This window comes from Erythranthe guttata, chromosome 2, assembly GCF_056151865.1.
Source record: "Erythranthe guttata isolate IM_541 chromosome 2, IM_541, whole genome shotgun sequence".
Taxonomy (NCBI): Eukaryota; Viridiplantae; Streptophyta; class Magnoliopsida; order Lamiales; family Phrymaceae; genus Erythranthe; species Erythranthe guttata.
This window is the reverse complement of record NC_142534.1, coordinates 16,524,577-16,541,191: the sequence shown is the minus strand read 5'-3', so window position 1 is coordinate 16,541,191 and position 16,615 is coordinate 16,524,577. Positions and strand designations below refer to the sequence as shown.

The window sequence follows — 16,615 nt, the reverse complement described above, 5'->3', positions numbered from 1 at the left end:
TGGTCCCTGTAGAAAACTACAGAAGGAAAAGCAATTGATTTTCCTTCATCCACGCTCTTACTGCGCGCGTGCCTTCACGACCTTTTCTTTTTTAATTCGTTTTTATTTCCCTAAGTAATTATTTATGAATAATTGATTGTTGTGAATGATTGACTGATGAATGTTAACTTTGTTTTTTTTTTTTTTTTTTTTTTGTTTTCTGTTCTTTTTATGTAATTGAGCACTAATATAGATATTTTATTTTTTAAAATTTTATTTGAGGTGTATGCAATATTAGTATTTTCTCTAACATTATTTATTTTCATTGTGCAAAATTCCAACTTACAATTTTAATTTCCTACCACTCTCTAGCTACCACCAAATTACTTACAAAAAATATTTTCTTTTATAGAAAAAAAGTCACTAAATATTTTACTAATTATAATTAAAAAAATCAATCGAATAATTTGGTGAAAATCATATATAAGTTGAATTATAATCTAATTGAAATATTAATTATATAGTTTCTTAATAAATACAATAAACAAACTTTAAATTTGTACATGTATATATAAAAAATTATGATAATTCATATGATCAAATTAGTCTATATTTTCGTGTATTTAAAATAGTGTCATTGAAGGAGGCCCACATCGTCAAAAGTACACAAATTAATAAAACTCCCTAGTTTACAGTGAAAACACGCGCCGATGTATGCACGTGGGCGTCCGTAGAAGGAGAGAAACCCTAGCAAGAAAGAGAACTAGACAAGCCACATAAATTAACTAAAAAGGGTGAAAGAAAAAACTAAAAAAAGAAAAAAAAAAAAAAAAAGAAAAAAAAAGAAAGAGAGGAGAGAGAGAGAGAGTTAGAGAGAGAGAGAGAGAGAGGATGAATGAAGGGGGGCACTTTACTACTTTTTTATGTTGCACGCATCCATGGCAGAAAACAGAAGGCAGAAAACAGAGTACTACTTCTTCTTCATGGACTAGACCACACCAAATTATTTTAATTAATTTTCTCTCTCTCTAGTTTCTTGATTTTTTTTTCCTCCTTTTCTCCAAGGGAGTATATACATACATATATACATACATGCATGTATATACTTGTATATGTTCTTGAATTCCCTGCATTCTGGAAGTGTTCTGTGTCGTAGGTTCTTTGATATAGATGAAGGGAATGCCCTTACCCTTTGATTTTCAGGGGAAGGGGGTTTTAGATTTAGAGCTCGTTGAAAACAGCAAGTCTTTCTTTACTGATTTCGGAGGAGGCGGCGTTGGCGGTGGTGCGGCGGCGGTTTCGTCTTTTTTCTTCAAGAAGTACTGTTTCTTGAACGGCGGATTTGGTGAGCCTGAGCCCACATCTGTGCTGGATTCTGCAAGAACTCCGAGCAGGCCCACGTCTTCGTCAACACTGTCTTCTTCTCTCGGCGGCGGCGGCGGAAGCACCGCTGGTGGTGGTGGTGCTGCTTCTACCGACACGGCCTGTGTGGCGGCGGCGGTTTCCGACACCAAATGGCAGCAGCAGGACTCAACTACTGCCACCAGCTCCAATGCTGGACGACCTGATTCCGGTCTCCTCTCCGTCCCCCCACCTCTCCAGATCGGAACTGCAACCGCCGCCTGCGGCGGCGCAAACCCGGAGAAATTCGCCATGGAGGATTGGGAGAGCGTGCTGTCGGAATCCGTAGCCGTTTCTCCCAGCCAGGAGCAGTCGATTCTCCGATTAATCATGGGCGATGTCGAAGACCCCGCTATGGGTAGTAGCCTCAACAAGGTCCTCCAAATCGGCGGCGCCGCCGCGTCGGAGTTCGAGTTCAGCGATGGGTTCGGTGTCGTGGATCAAGGCTTCTGCGGCGGCGGCGGCGGCGACCAATTCGGCAGTAGTTTCATGCCTGCTCTACCAAGCTTCCCCAACAACAACAGCAATCACAGATCTTCAAATCTGCCCACCACAAATTTCAAATTCTCCCCCAACGAAACCCTACCCCTCCACCACCACCACCACCACCACCAAACCCAATTCGATTCCCCACCAGAAATGAAACCCCCCATTTTCAACCCAAACCTTCTGCTGAACCACCATTCTCAAAACCCATCCTTCTTCTTTCCCTTATCCTACCCTCACCAAGACAACAACAACACCATCTTCGCCGCTCCACCTCACCCCAAACGCCACAACTCCGGCAGCGGCGGCTCCCCCCTGGCCGGAGCCATAACCGACACCGGCCAACAAGAACTCTTCATGTCACAGCAGCATATGCAGCACCAAACCCACCAACTCCCTCACCAGCTCCAGCTCCTCCCTAATCTCTACCAACAGAAGCCGAAAACCACCGACTGCGGCGGCGGCGGCGGTGCGGCGGTGGTGGATGAACTTGGACAACAACAGGCAGTAGTTGACCAGCTGTACAAGGCTGCTGAGTTGGTCCAGACAGGGAACCTCGTACTCGCGCAAGGGATATTGGCGCGGCTCAATCACCACCTCTCCCCGATCGGGAAGCCTTTCCACCGGGCTGCTTTCTACTTCAAGGAGTCTCTACAACTCCTCCTCCACCAGAACAACAACAACTCGTCGTCTTCTTCTTCGCCTTTCGCCCTCGTTTTCAAGATCGGCGCCTACAAATCCTTCTCTGAAATCTCCCCCCTCGTGCAATTCTCCAACTTCACTTGCAACCAAGCCATTCTTGAAAACCTAGAAGGCTCCAATAGAATCCACATCGTCGACTTCGATATCGGTTACGGCGGCCAGTGGGCTTCCCTAATGCAAGAACTCGCATTACGTGGCGGCGGGGGCGGTGGCCCACCTTCTCTAAAAATCACAGCTTTCGCCTCCCACTTAACCCCCCACGACCAATTAGAACTAAGCCTCACTCAAGAAAACCTAATCCAATTCGCTAGTGAAATCAATATCTCGTTCGAATTCGAGGTAGTGAGCATTGATTCTCTCAATTCTGGTTCGTGGGCCCGCTCGAACGACAACGAAGCTGTTGCGGTGAATCTGCCCGTGGGTTTTCTTGCTAATTGTCAAATGTGGGTCCCGTTAATTCTTCGATTCGTCAAGCACCTGTCTCCGAGAATTGTGGTCTCTGTGGACAGAGGGTGCGACAGAACTGATCTTCCGTTTGCGAACCATGTGATACACGCGCTCCAGTCGTATTCGAATATGCTCGAATCTTTGGATGCTGTGAATGTGAATATTGACGCCTTGCAGAAAATCGAGAGATTCTTGATCCACCCTGGAATTGAGAAAATTGTTACTGGGCGATTCGGTTCGCAAGAAAAGACGCAGCATTGGAGGGCTCTGTTTCTGTCGTCGGGATTTTCACCAGTGGCGTTTAGTAATTTCGCGGAATCTCAAGCGGAGTGCGTCGTGAAGAGGACACCTGTCAGAGGGTTTCAGGTGGAGAAGAGGCAGTCGGCTCTCGTGCTTTGCTGGCAGAGGAAGGAGCTCGTTTCTGCTTCGGCTTGGAGGTGCTGAAAAAAAAACCGAAAAAAAAAAAGTTAAGTGGAAAAATCTTATCTTTGCCACTCTATCAAGAATGTTTTTTTTTTTTTTTTTTTAACTTAATTAATCCCTTTTGGAACTTGCTTATGAATGAATGTTGAGCCTGCTAATTTTCTTCGGTGGGTCGGGCAAAAAGATTTGTATTACCGGATCGGTGTTTTCTAGTATAGTTTTTATGTCATTCGGTTAATTTCTTATGTTGAAACATTAATCTTCTTACGCTTTTTTGTTTTATAATTTCGAAAGGCATCGGTGGTGGTTCTAATTTTCGTGTTTGCCGGAAAACAAAAAACGAGGAATGCGAAAAATGAAAGAATTTGACTCTTTGAATTTATCGTTTTGATTTTGGGGTGTGGATTGGAATAGTTGAATGATCTGAATTTCACATTGTTATGTAGGTTAAAGATTAAATCTTTGGTAGCCATCTTTGCTCGATTTCGTTGATTTCAATGATTAGGGTTGAATTTGTCGAAAATGTTCGAAACCCTCGAATTTTCTTGAGGTTTCGATTCTGTTTAACGGAATCCATAATTTGTGCTTTCTAGATTGATTCCATTCCCATTAGATTCCGTTTCTTGCATTAAACATGTCACTGTGTAATGCATGTATGTCAATCCTTAGATTTAGGAATGATTGTGTAAATTTTCTTGAATTCATAAAAAATACTATGTTTTTAATCCTACCTAGTTGGATGAAAAATGATGTAAGAAATTCATATTATTTGGAAATAATTTTTTTTTAAATAATTCTATTGAGTACATGCATCTGTATGATTAGTCTGTCCCTTTCAATAATGTTTTTTTTTTTCATTAATTAATTACTTAATTAATTAAAATAATAATTTAATGATGACGACTATAGTTTTCAGTTTTTTTTTTTGGGTGTTAGTTAATAATTCTGTTATGTGTTTCTTTATGTTCATCTATCACGTTACTTTGCATGCCAGGACTTGGTATTATAATCCATTACTATTGAAGTTGGTGCTCTAATTAGTTTGTATTATTTTAATTAAGGCTCTAATTAAGTTGTGATTAATTTAATTGGCTGTCCTAATCAAAGTCACATGGGATTTTGTACTATTGGACCCCTCACTTCATTTGTTTAATCCCTGTCTTTCATCTCCCTCGGAAGTGTTTCCATTATTTCAATTACTTTAATCTCCATTGTTTTATTACTTTAAACCTAATCATTATTTTAATTAAAGAATTATTAAAGCCATGTTGTGTCCCCTATGTGTGTGTATTTATTGTGTGTACGTGTTTGTGAGAGAGTTTCGGCTCTTTTAGATGGTGTATCTGGTGAAATACATCGAGTATTTTTTAAAATTTTGATTTACTCGTGACTACACGCATATATATATGGATGTGCGTAAAATACGTCTGAATTTGTACACGCAATGTAAAAGCCATGTTGTGTCACCTATTTGTGTGTATGTGTGTGAGAGAGAGTTTCGGCTCTTTAGATGCTATATCTGGCAAAATATATCGAATATTTTTTAAATGTTGATTTACACACAACTACACATATATGTGGATGTGTGTGAAATACGCCTGAATTTGTACTCGGGCGTATGATTGGTTTAACATAAAAAAAAAAAAAAAAAACCATGTTTGTGTCCCCTATTTGTGTGTATGTGTGTGAGAGAGAATTTCAACTCTTTAGATGTTATAACTGGTGAAACTGAAATATATCTGATATTTGGTGAAACTGAAATATATCGGATATTTTTTAAATTTTGATTTACACACAACTACACACACATATATGTGGATGTGTGTGAAATACGTCTAAATTTGTACACGCGTGTGATTGGTGTAACCTAAACAAAAAAGATGTTAAAGCCATGTTGTGTACCCTATTTGTGTGTATTTGTGTTAGAGATTGTGTATATGTGTGTGAGAGAGAGCTTCGACTCTTGTATATGCTGTATCTTGTGAAATACATCGAACATTTTTTTGATTTTTAATTTGTGGAAAGTACTAAAGATGTTATATGGCATACGCGCTTTCAATAATTAGCAATTTTTTTCGTCGTCAATGATTAGGATTTTCGCCTTTGAACTTCTCTCACTAATGTTAAATTAAAGGACTATAATTATGATGATTATTGAGTTAAGAGTCAAGTGGCTTAAGAATGGAGTATTATAGTATATACTCCTTGTGTGAAAAGTCTTTAATGCCCTTTGAGGTAGTGGTTTAAGGTTAAATTATTGATTAAATAAAGGAGAGTAGGACACGTCTTTAATTAAAGTATATACATTAGGGTGTAATTAAACAAACATTTGGCTGACAGACTATGTCATCTTTAGTCTTTATCTCTCATCTCACTCAAACACTTCCCTTTTAATTAATTAATTAATTAATTTTAGAGTTGTATTATATAATTAATTAAATTTATAATTAATTGTTGGCACTATGTAATTTAATTTTATAAGTACTCACTCATACATATATAATTGAATCACGGCTACCTAACTTATAATTCAATGATAGCTATGTATGTATATATCTCCTCCTTCCAAGGTTTGAAAATTACACTTCCAAAGAATGGAATAAAATTGAATAATATATAGTTTTTATAATACATGGACGTTTTTAGAAGATCTTGATTATAGAGGGGGCTTTTTGCAGTTTACTCTTACAATAAGGACCTGCGTGCAATGAAAGATTGTCTGCAGACTGCATATAGTAATAGAGTTAATTTTTTTCCAAGGTGAAAAAGAAGATAATTAACAAATTGAATTATTTTCTTGGTCAACTCTTTTGCTTTTTTTCCAAATTGTACCATGAATTTATTATTACCCTATAAATATGGTCTATGTTTTCTTTTCCTGCCAAATTTGTGCAGTGGCCTTTGTTTGGTCCTATTCTACCTATAAGATAAAATTCAGATATATTTTTTTAATAATATATGTTTTTTAATTTTATTTTTTTGCAAAATAACCCTTCATATTTTCATTTTGTTTTACTATGAACCAAAAAGAAGATGAAAGAAAAAAAGAACTTTTAAGAGGATTTTCCAATGTTGCAATAATTATTTTTCTTGCTTTGTTATAATTGATTTCATGTTACCAACGACTAACTCTTTTAAATTGACTTTTTATTATCTTAATTAATTAATTAATTATAACTCTAATTATGGTACTTAATCCCTTTCTTTAAATTCATGTTGTCTTCCAACTCCAAATGATTGTAGTGGTATAAATAAACAAAGCCAGTGAAAGGAAAAAAAATGATATATTTTCATAGCGAGGATATTCAGTGTCACACTTTGAATAAATTCTTGAACTCGGCACTAAATACGAGGCCCCGTTTTGAACTGTTTTTCAAGTCTCGTATAGAGCCCTCGAATTCTCAGGAACGGCCCTGCAAGTACCGTATCTATTTCTACCTAACATGGATATGAAGAATCTATGGATCAATGTACTGCCATACAATAATGTACATTAAAAATACTAAACTTTAACATGTAAAACAATCTTTAAAAAAAAAAAAAATTGTACATGTAAAAAAAAAAAACCTATATTCTCGGAAAAAGGAAATATAATTCCATGTTGAAATACGTAGTCACATTTAATTTGTATATTATTAATTTAAGACCGGTAGTTATTTTCAGGTACTAAATCATATGCTTAGCTAAGATAATTGATGCTCTTGTATGATGTCACTATTATTATTAGTTAAGATTCCAAGAAAAAAATTATTATAATTATTAGGGTTTCTAAGAAGAACGAAACATGTCACAAATTGACATCATATATGTTGAAAATTAGAGAAACAATTCATATTGTGGAGTATTTAATTCATGTTTTCTTCTAGAAGAGTACTAGGGAGAGAAAAATTAATACAAATTGCGGAGTATTTAATCAGTATTTTTTTCCGTCAAAGATTAGTGAACACTGAATACTGAATTGACATGCGTCGAGAATGATTTTCAATGCTGAATTAAATGCATTTATTTCATGTTTTTATCTTATTGCTTCAACTTTAAATTTAACTATTCACTAGATTATAAAAGTTATTTTAGTCATTTTTACGTGTTTTTTCCTAAAATCAAGTCCCAGCTATTGAACTTTCTAATACTTGTACAAATATGAAATGAGACGATTATTAAGGGACGAAGGAGTACTGAACGGGATGGTTCCGTATCGGGTCGGGTCATGTGAGTCAAAACTGAAAATTAGAGATAATTTATTTATTTATAAAAAAATAACTTTATGGAAAAGGGAATTTTCAAAAACATAAAAAGGGTAGCCTTCTTATATATCGAAAAGACAAAATCTATTGCATCCACAAATTTGGTGTGGTGGCCCACTTCAATTTGGTGCCTTCAGTTATGATATTATATGATGATTCATTTTATACTCTTATCAAAAAAAAAATGATGATTCATTTTATTTATTTATTATTATTGTTTAATATTATTGTCAATAGATATATGATGATATGATGCATTGATGATTGATGATGTGGAAAATAACAATTTAAATGTATAAAAATAACAGAAATAAAATTTCCCCCCCACCCCTCAAAATACATCAGTTATCAAATAAAATTACACCAAATTGATATAGAAGCAATAAAAAAAGGAAAACCCCTTTTTTTAGCAATATTTATTTATTTATTATTATTATTATAATTATGTATTAATAAAAAGAAGAAATTCAATATGGAAAGTAAAATGATATGAAACTTTACATTAAGGAATTTGAAGTGGGCACTTTTGTCACACACAAGCCTCTCCTAAGATTTGGGAATTTTGGAATTTGAACAAAGAACCATTCGGATATGATCATATTTAATAAATAAATCATATTTAATAAATAAATAAATGGCAAAGATATTATTATTATTATTTATTATTATTACTACACTATACTTTTGAAAGACAAAGTTGTGATGGGGTCACTAATCAGAAATACCCTTTGTCCAAAATTCAGCTTTCTTATATCAAATCAATTAAACAATAATATAATCTTTTATTCACAAAAAAAAAAAAAAAAAAAAAAAAAAACAATTGTGGAGTAATGAAATCTATATCTATTAACTCTAAAAATGTGTCGAATATAAGAAAACTTCTATTGAATTCTATTAGCTAAGACCTCGTTCGGTTGCATCACTCAATTTATTCGTAAAATAAAATCACAAAAAAAAAAAAAAAAAAGCCCGATACTCTAGCACACGTTTTTTGCTAAAAACTGCTTAAATGTTCAATATGCCATTGCTCTCGAGACAACTGATTTTCCTAGTCTTCTACGGGCGCATGTTCGGGCGAAATGGCGAGCTATTTGTCTGCATATCTATGCGACGTTTATTCGACGAACTCGAGGTTAAATGACTTTCTTTCTACGAGCTTCCAAAGAGATTCTATTCTTTGTGCGTAAATCGAGCTTTTGGCCCAAAAACGTCGCATTGGCCCACGTTTGTCGGGGCAACCCTTATTAGTAAGCCCAACTAGGGGTGGGCATTCGGGTCGGGTTATTCGGGTATAACCCGACCCGGTCGGGTATTACCCGACCGGATCGGGTAATTTTTGACGTAACCGGGTTTTTCCCGGGTTCGGGTACCCGGTGATCTCAAACCGGGTCGGGTCCGGGTAATAGAAATTCTACCCGGGTACCCGATCGGGTACCCGGTTTAAAAAAAAATTTTTTTTTTTTTTTTTTATATATATAAAGATATATATATATATGTCTGTAATACAGACTGTGTATATATATATATATATATATATATATATGTATATCAGTATATGTATATGTATATTTCTATATATATATATGTCTGTATATATATGTATATCTTAAGTAAATTTAGTTACTATTTATTTTTCAAAAAAAAAAAAAAAAAGGAAAATAGCAAAACCCGAACCCGACCCGAACCCGACCCGAAATAACCGGGTACCCGGTTGCCGGGTACCCGGTTATCTCGGGTCGGGTCGGGTTCGGGTAATTTTTTTTTTTGCAAAAAACCCGAATAACCCGACCCGAATAACCCGACCTGACCCGAATGCCCACCCCTAAGCCCAACATATGGGGTATGGCCCACTCTTGCCAAAGTGACCCACGTCATCCCTTATTTAGTTATTAATAATACTTTCATTTTATATTAAAATTTAATTAGTCTCAATAAAAAGTCCAATTTTCATATGGTTCTTAGTCAATTAGATTTGCTACATTAATTGGTTCAATGTTACAAATCCACACGTTTAATAATGTTGTCAGAACAATATTTATTGTGCCCCAGTCCCAGAATTGATGTTACAATCATAAATATTTCACTATCATGTGACCCCTTTTAGGAAATCCAAAAAACCCATAATTTAAACCATGTCTATAATTATTATATGAGTGTGCAAATTGTGCCACTTTTCTTGATGTGCAATTCATTTATTAATAAAGTTATAATATTAGTATATCTATTTTTGGGACTTAAACAAAAGAACAATATATCCAAATTATGACATAAACCAAATCATCAAAATCAACACAAACAAAATAAATAAAAGTGCAAATTACAGCCAACCCCCTAAGGTAAAACTAAATTACGAAATCTCCCATCATATTTGAGTAATTACAACCATTCTTACGATGTCAAATTTACCTGTTAATGAAGGGTTTTTTAGATAATTTGACTTTACTTCAGGAAGATTGCCGTAATTTACGATAAATAAAAGAGTATCCGAGGCAAAGAAAAGTAACACAAAAGGTTAAAAGTAAAAAAAGTTAAAAAGGTGTTATCTCACACAATCTTAAAGCTATATTTTTATAGATGCTTGGAGGCGCGTAGACGGTCCTTCAATTTCTTCTTTTAAGTTTTATCTCAATTTTATGTAATTCTTTTATTTTTATTTTTATTAAAATTCAAATACATAAATAGTTTTATTTATTTCTTTTAAATTTATTTAAATTAGTCCGCTTGAAAAGAACGCATTCTTTCCTTCCCACACACATATTTGTTTGGTTATATACCAAAACCCAAAAGCAAGCACTCATTCTTGTCCAAAAGCCACTTGTGGTGGGACCCTCAATAGTTACACAACAACTTGCCCTCTCTCAATTGGTCTTTCTTTTTTCCTTTGTATTTCAAGATTCATAATTAATTCTATTTTTTTTTTTTTTAAATAGTAATAATAATAATAATAATCGGATAATCCCGACTTTCTCCGACGAAACCATGTACTTCAAGACTCTTGATCTTAGAATCGAGACGAGGTAAATAGCGGTTAAAAGTCTAATGTTCAAATTATGCCAGTTTGGTATTTTCGTATTTGTAACCGAATTTGAATTTAATACATGTATAGTTTCTTTAAAGCAGTGATTTTCTTCAACTTCTTTGCATGGATACAAGATGGGATTTGCTTCCATTTGCATGGTGGTGTCACTTCCTTTTTTCTATCACAAACAACTTGTTTTCCCTTTATCTTGTCTTATGTTGTGACTTCTAATATATATATATATATATATATATATATATATATATATATATATATATATATATATATATATATATATATATATATATATATATATATATATTATATATATATTGATAATCTAATATCTCATCAAATGTCAAACTCAAAATATATTTGCACTAAATGAAAGCCCATTTTAGTGGAGTTGGTTTTCATTATGTCCCAAAGGGAGTTAGTTTTCTAATTTTTATTTTTCCTTTTTTTTAATTAACTAGAAATTGTTGATTCTTTTAAAGTGGATTCTCCATTAATAATTAGCAAGGAATGAGAGGTGTTTGCTTGATTAATGTAGGCCCATAAAAATTGGCAAACTTCGCATTAAAAAAACATATAAATTCATTTTCGGATAGAAAGAAAGAAAAAAGTAGACAAACATCTATGGTGGTATTGCTAAATATGGTAGGTTTCTTCTCTAATTTGTGTCACAACATATCAACTTAACTAGATAGATACAAAAATAAAATCATAAATTAGAAAAAAAAAAATATAATACATATACCTTTATTTCTCTAGTGTAACGGAATTCCATCAATAAGCGTCGACTCTCTTCGTTTCTTTTTAAATGTCGTTTAACTGTTTAAGGTAATTGATCGATAAAACAATACACACACACACACACAAAAAAAACCACATTTTGGAATGAAAATCACAAACTTGAACTCTATTTGCAGTTGCATAATTTATATAAAAAAAATAAAGAAAAAGAAAAAAGAAAAAAAAACCTTGTGAGATAGTTGCATACATGTGCAAATTGTCGTGAGAGAGGTTGAAGAGACAAATACACGTGAAAGTGGAGGGGCATTATTGGCCAAACTCTTTGTCTCGAAACATATTGTAATTTAAATTATCAATCTTTCTACTTTATCTCCAGTTAATTATCATTTTTATATTCTTTTTTTAAATAATAAAATCAGTAAGTGATCAAAATGTAATTTTTATTTAGAATATAAATAAAATGGAGTATTTGGAGGACGGCACAAAGAGTTGAGAATGATGCAGCATGATTCGTGGTGCTAAATTAAAGGTCTCTTTTTTAAGTCATACATTTTAGCCACTTATGGCAACCATTTTTTTCACTTTGGATAGGCTAAGGTTTCACATGTTTTTGGCAATAACATATATCAATGTCACTTAGTCAACTGTTATTAGTCAACGACTCGGTTGATCATAACTCGGGCGTAGGCGTAACTCAACGGTAAATGATATAGAGTTATGTCGTGTCGGTTTGCGCTGACGGACAATCGCAGAGTGGTGGTTCGATTTCTACTTCTTACAAACGTTTGAAATTTAGTTTCTCGTATTCATTGACCAATTGATGTACATCCCGTAATTTCCGGGAAATTGTATGCTACACCGGATGATTGTTAACCGTAGATCTGCACATAATCAGACACATACTTGATGTGCATGTTTGTTAAGTGGTAGTTATTTAACCACATTTACGTTTAATAATCACCCGGTCCACTCCCGGTAATTTCCTATTATCAGAGATAGGTGTGCGACCCACACCTTTATTATTAGTCAACAACTGATCAAGATTTAAAGAGAAGTGGGTGCAAATGATTTTGTTGGCTTTATACATTTTTGTTTTTCATTTAGACAAACCCAAGTGACACTTGTTGCTCCATCAACTGCTTTCTTCGAAATCAAGACTTTCTCGAATCTTAAACTATATCACCGATAAAAATCGAGCGAATCAGATCGAACGTGGCATTTTCGAAAAACTCCATTTTCTAGGAAATAAAAAACTTAAAGACTTATTGTCACAATGCCTCTTCTTTACTGGAAAAAAAGAAATTCGAAACGAAATAATTTTAGAGCAAGGATATTATTATACCTGTATAGGAAGAACCTGGTTGAGTGATGACAGGTGTATAATCTCAGTTCCCTCGTCCGATGCTCAAGATGTGCATACTTGGTCCCATGATGTTTCGAACGAATGTCTTGTACCGTAAATAAATAACCTAGGAGAGAAGATTGCAGAGAAGAAGGTTCGTCAAACTCCATAGAGTGGTAGAAATTTTTTGACGAAGGAGTAAGCGAGGGCTCCTGTAAAGATGTAGCTGTCGACCCGATCTAGTATCCCACCTGCTTACAAAGAAAAGTCTTGTTAAGAATAAACTAGATGATGTAATAGAAGAATCTTTTTTGACTTGGGGAAAAATCTGGATATCGTGTAATAGAAACTATGTAGGAAGAGAATAGGTGATCCTCGAATTTTACTGGCAATTTTGAAGTGATCTGATGATAACTATGACCAACTAGGCGTGAAAATTGGAACATAAATTATGAATTCCGCCTATTTTGATCCGAATATTACCGATTTTCGAACAATATTTTTCATTCTGAATTCCGAAAGTTCCAATTTCCGATTTCCCAAAAGAATGGAATTGGGATACATATTATATTTTGATTGCTGATCCGATTTTAGTTTCCGAAAATACAGTTATAAATTATAATATCAATTTAATATGAATTTTGTATATATATGTGACTTGAAAAGTTTCGATTTTGGAACATGTTTTTTCATTTAATTTCCAAAATTCTGATTTCCATTTTTTTTAAACGGAATTGGAATTAGTTTTCCGTTTCTGAAAAAAAAATGCAACTTTTCCGAAAATAGCCTTACCGTGTCCGGGTATGAGGGATCCGGAATCCTTGACACCTGCGTCACGCTTGATCATGGATTCGATAAGGTCCCCAAAAAGAGACCCGAAGAAATTCAGAATCCCAAAAGCTACAGCACTGAAAATTATCCGAAAAACATCAATTTTACGTAAAAAGAGAAAAATCCAACGATAATAAAACTCATATTTAACAATGTAATGTGTCTGAAACAGAAAGAAGAAAATGAAAGGAATAAAAAGAGCACCTCGAGAGAGAAGAAGGCCAGCAAAGAATCTTGGCCAATAAGACGGAAGTTGCTATACAACCACATAGTCCTGCAAGAGCTCCTTCCCATGTCTTTTTTGGACTAACGCTAGTCAGTGGTGTTCGACCAAATGCCTGAATGAAATTTCTATCAAGACCGTTTTCCCACACGATAGTTCTCCATTCTCAGTTAATAGCCACAAAGAAATAAATAAAACTAAGAAATAAGGCAAGGAGATGAATCATCACTCCCTAACGGAATTTTACGCACTAATTTCATATTAAAAATTATTTTGTTCGCTCAAATTCTAAGAGAAGAATAATGCAAAGAGGAAAAACAGACCTTTCCACCAACAAAAGCAAATGTATCTGCTGCAATAATACTGCTAAACGAGATTAAGGTGGCTACAAGACCCACTGTCCATATAGTTTGACCACCAAGAAGAATAGGCCAAGATGCTACAAATCCTGCCACAAAATGTTTATTTTGTAACCACATCACGTGACTTCGTACAGTCTCGGAGAAATACGTAATAATATTATAAAAAAATGTATTTTCACCTAAAAAAACCATGAGTAATGGTACAACAATAGACCTAGTGAAAAGGAAAAATAATTTCCATTTGCAAGTTGTTAGTGCTAAACCTATCGAAGTCAAAAATAAAACCCTCACAATTATTCAGTAAAGGGAAACTGACTTACTTGAATTCAGTGCAGGGACTGCTAAACAACGAAGCTTAACCCAGAAACAAGGAAGGTAGCCACAATAGAACAACCCGAACATGGTACTACTAAGCTGAGCAAAACGAGGATTTCCTCTCTGCAGAAGGAGAGCCATAGACACGAAAAACGAAGCAGATGTCACTGACACATCAATATTCCCGCCAAAGTATCTATCAGAGAGACAACAAAATAATCATCAGCAAAAGCTATCTAGAGAAAGGTAGACATAATTAACAGAAAAATTGAGGCATGCAAGACGAATCGGAAAAGAAGGCCTGAAAAAAGTTCATGGAAAGGTAGATGAATTTTCAACAAGAACGGGATGTGAGGGAAAAGAGGCACTTGATCTTTGTACAAAACAGCTAAACACAAATATACACAGTGCAGCTATTTATTCAAGAATTTCTCAAAGAACTTCTCAATGAAGTCCTTAATTCAAGAAAAAGGCATGTATTGACATACCAATGACGTGTCTCGATAAATACCAGAGGTCAGAGGTTTTGGAGATTTAATTATTGTCAGTAGTTACATTTACTTCAATCTTGATATCCTTTCGGTCTTATTCTTGAGTCCGTTAATCTTCTTAATCTTATTTAGGCATTCAAATCATTTCAACACAAGACACCCTTTCTTCCATCAAAAAGTTAAAAAAAAATTGTATCATCGACGACAGCAAGATCAAACAAGTGCTTCCTAAAAGGAGAAATACACGCATGTCGTCATTAACACAAACGAATTTCCTAGACAATTAGAATTTCTTACAGTGTTAGAACAGGCATTAGAGAACAGATAACAGAACAAGCTCGTGACACGTATCGAGGAGGAGGGGTCATTCCAGAAGCAATTCCTCGACTCCGTACCAGCTCAAAGTACTCCCTCGCACCGACAAACACCGCTGCAGACAGGGCCACGGTGAAAACCCATTGTCCAGCCAAAACCACTCCTCCAACAGAAATTCCAATACCCAATCCAAATATAACCCTTTTCTTCAATTGACTTGATTTTTGCTGCTGCTCTGAATCTAAACCTTCCTCCACGGATAAATGAGTACCACCTATTTTAACTTCCTATAAATGTATCCATGTTCGTAAAATAGCGTTTATTTTTGAAGAAATTACATCTGATAATATGATGATGGTAAAATAAAATCACATTACCTCGTTAGTTAATTCATTGTCGTCAATTCGCTCCGGTTGCTCGGCAGCTACGGCGGAGATCACTCGCCGGCGGTTTTTGAACAGACCGCCCCTAGGAATTCTGTAAATTCGTCGCGTGGAATCACTATTTAGCTCTAAATTGAACCTGAATTTTTGAAAATTCGGTGGACTGGTTAATTTGGGGAAGATCGGGCGGCGGCCGGAGTTGGAGCGGCAGGAGCAGAGGGAGGTGACGGAGAGCGGGGCTAAAGCAATTCTATTGAATTCCACTGCTTGCGGAGCCATTGATGAGAAGAGAATATTCGCTCGGGCGAAGAGATGGATTATCTGGAATTGAGGTGCATAGCTGAAAGCGGTGGTGGGGAAGATTATGGAGGGCGGCGACGCCGTTCGGCTTCAGCTTAGTGAACCGCTTCCGGTTCAGACTCTGCCTCGTTATCAACGATTCGGATGGCAACAGTGTAACGTGATTTGGTAATAACCCAAAAATAGAAAAATATAAATATAAATAAATATAAATAAATAAATAAATTTGGAAATTTGAGTTTATTAGTTTCCTACTAAAAAAAATAAAAAGAAAGGAAAAATTACGAAACTCCCTAAACTTAGGCTAAATAACAAAAAATACCCCCCACCTATTCGTAATTACCAAAACCCCCTGAGGTTTGTTTCAGTCTTACACGACTTTTCGCGAATTTATTTTTTTATTTCTCACCTATTTAACATTTAAGGTATAATAGACCGTACACATTTATGTTAAAAAAACTCGATCAATAGTTAATCAGAGGGGGATTTTGGTTATTATAGATAGATGGGGGTGTTTTTCGTTACTTAGCATAAGTTCGAGGGTGTTTGCATAATTTACCCCAAATAAAAATTCTAATCTTACTTGGCGTTTGTAT

The 16,615-nt window shown here is 35.1% G+C and overlaps 2 protein-coding genes across 2 annotated transcripts; one reads left to right on the top strand and one right to left on the bottom strand.

Moving 5' to 3' along the window:
- The first annotated feature begins 749 nt into the window (after positions 1-749).
- LOC105963680 (uncharacterized) lies at positions 750-3,751 on the top strand. The gene has a single exon (XM_088813595.1). The coding sequence runs from the start codon at positions 1,150-1,152 to the stop codon at positions 3,457-3,459; it is 2,310 nt and encodes a 769-aa protein (XP_088669721.1). The 5' UTR covers positions 750-1,149; the 3' UTR covers positions 3,460-3,751.
- Positions 3,752-12,675: 8,924 nt separating this feature from the next.
- LOC105963679 (phosphatidate cytidylyltransferase 4, chloroplastic) lies at positions 12,676-16,132 on the bottom strand. The gene is made up of 7 exons (XM_012988113.2): positions 15,714-16,132; positions 15,319-15,623; positions 14,536-14,726; positions 14,177-14,301; positions 13,835-13,968; positions 13,592-13,707; positions 12,676-13,050 (listed from the first exon to the last, which is right to left on the bottom strand). The coding sequence occupies exons 1-7, from the start codon at positions 15,996-15,998 to the stop codon at positions 12,959-12,961; spliced, it is 1,248 nt and encodes a 415-aa protein (XP_012843567.2). The 5' UTR covers positions 15,999-16,132; the 3' UTR covers positions 12,676-12,958.
- Between the last annotated feature and the right edge of the window lie 483 nt (positions 16,133-16,615).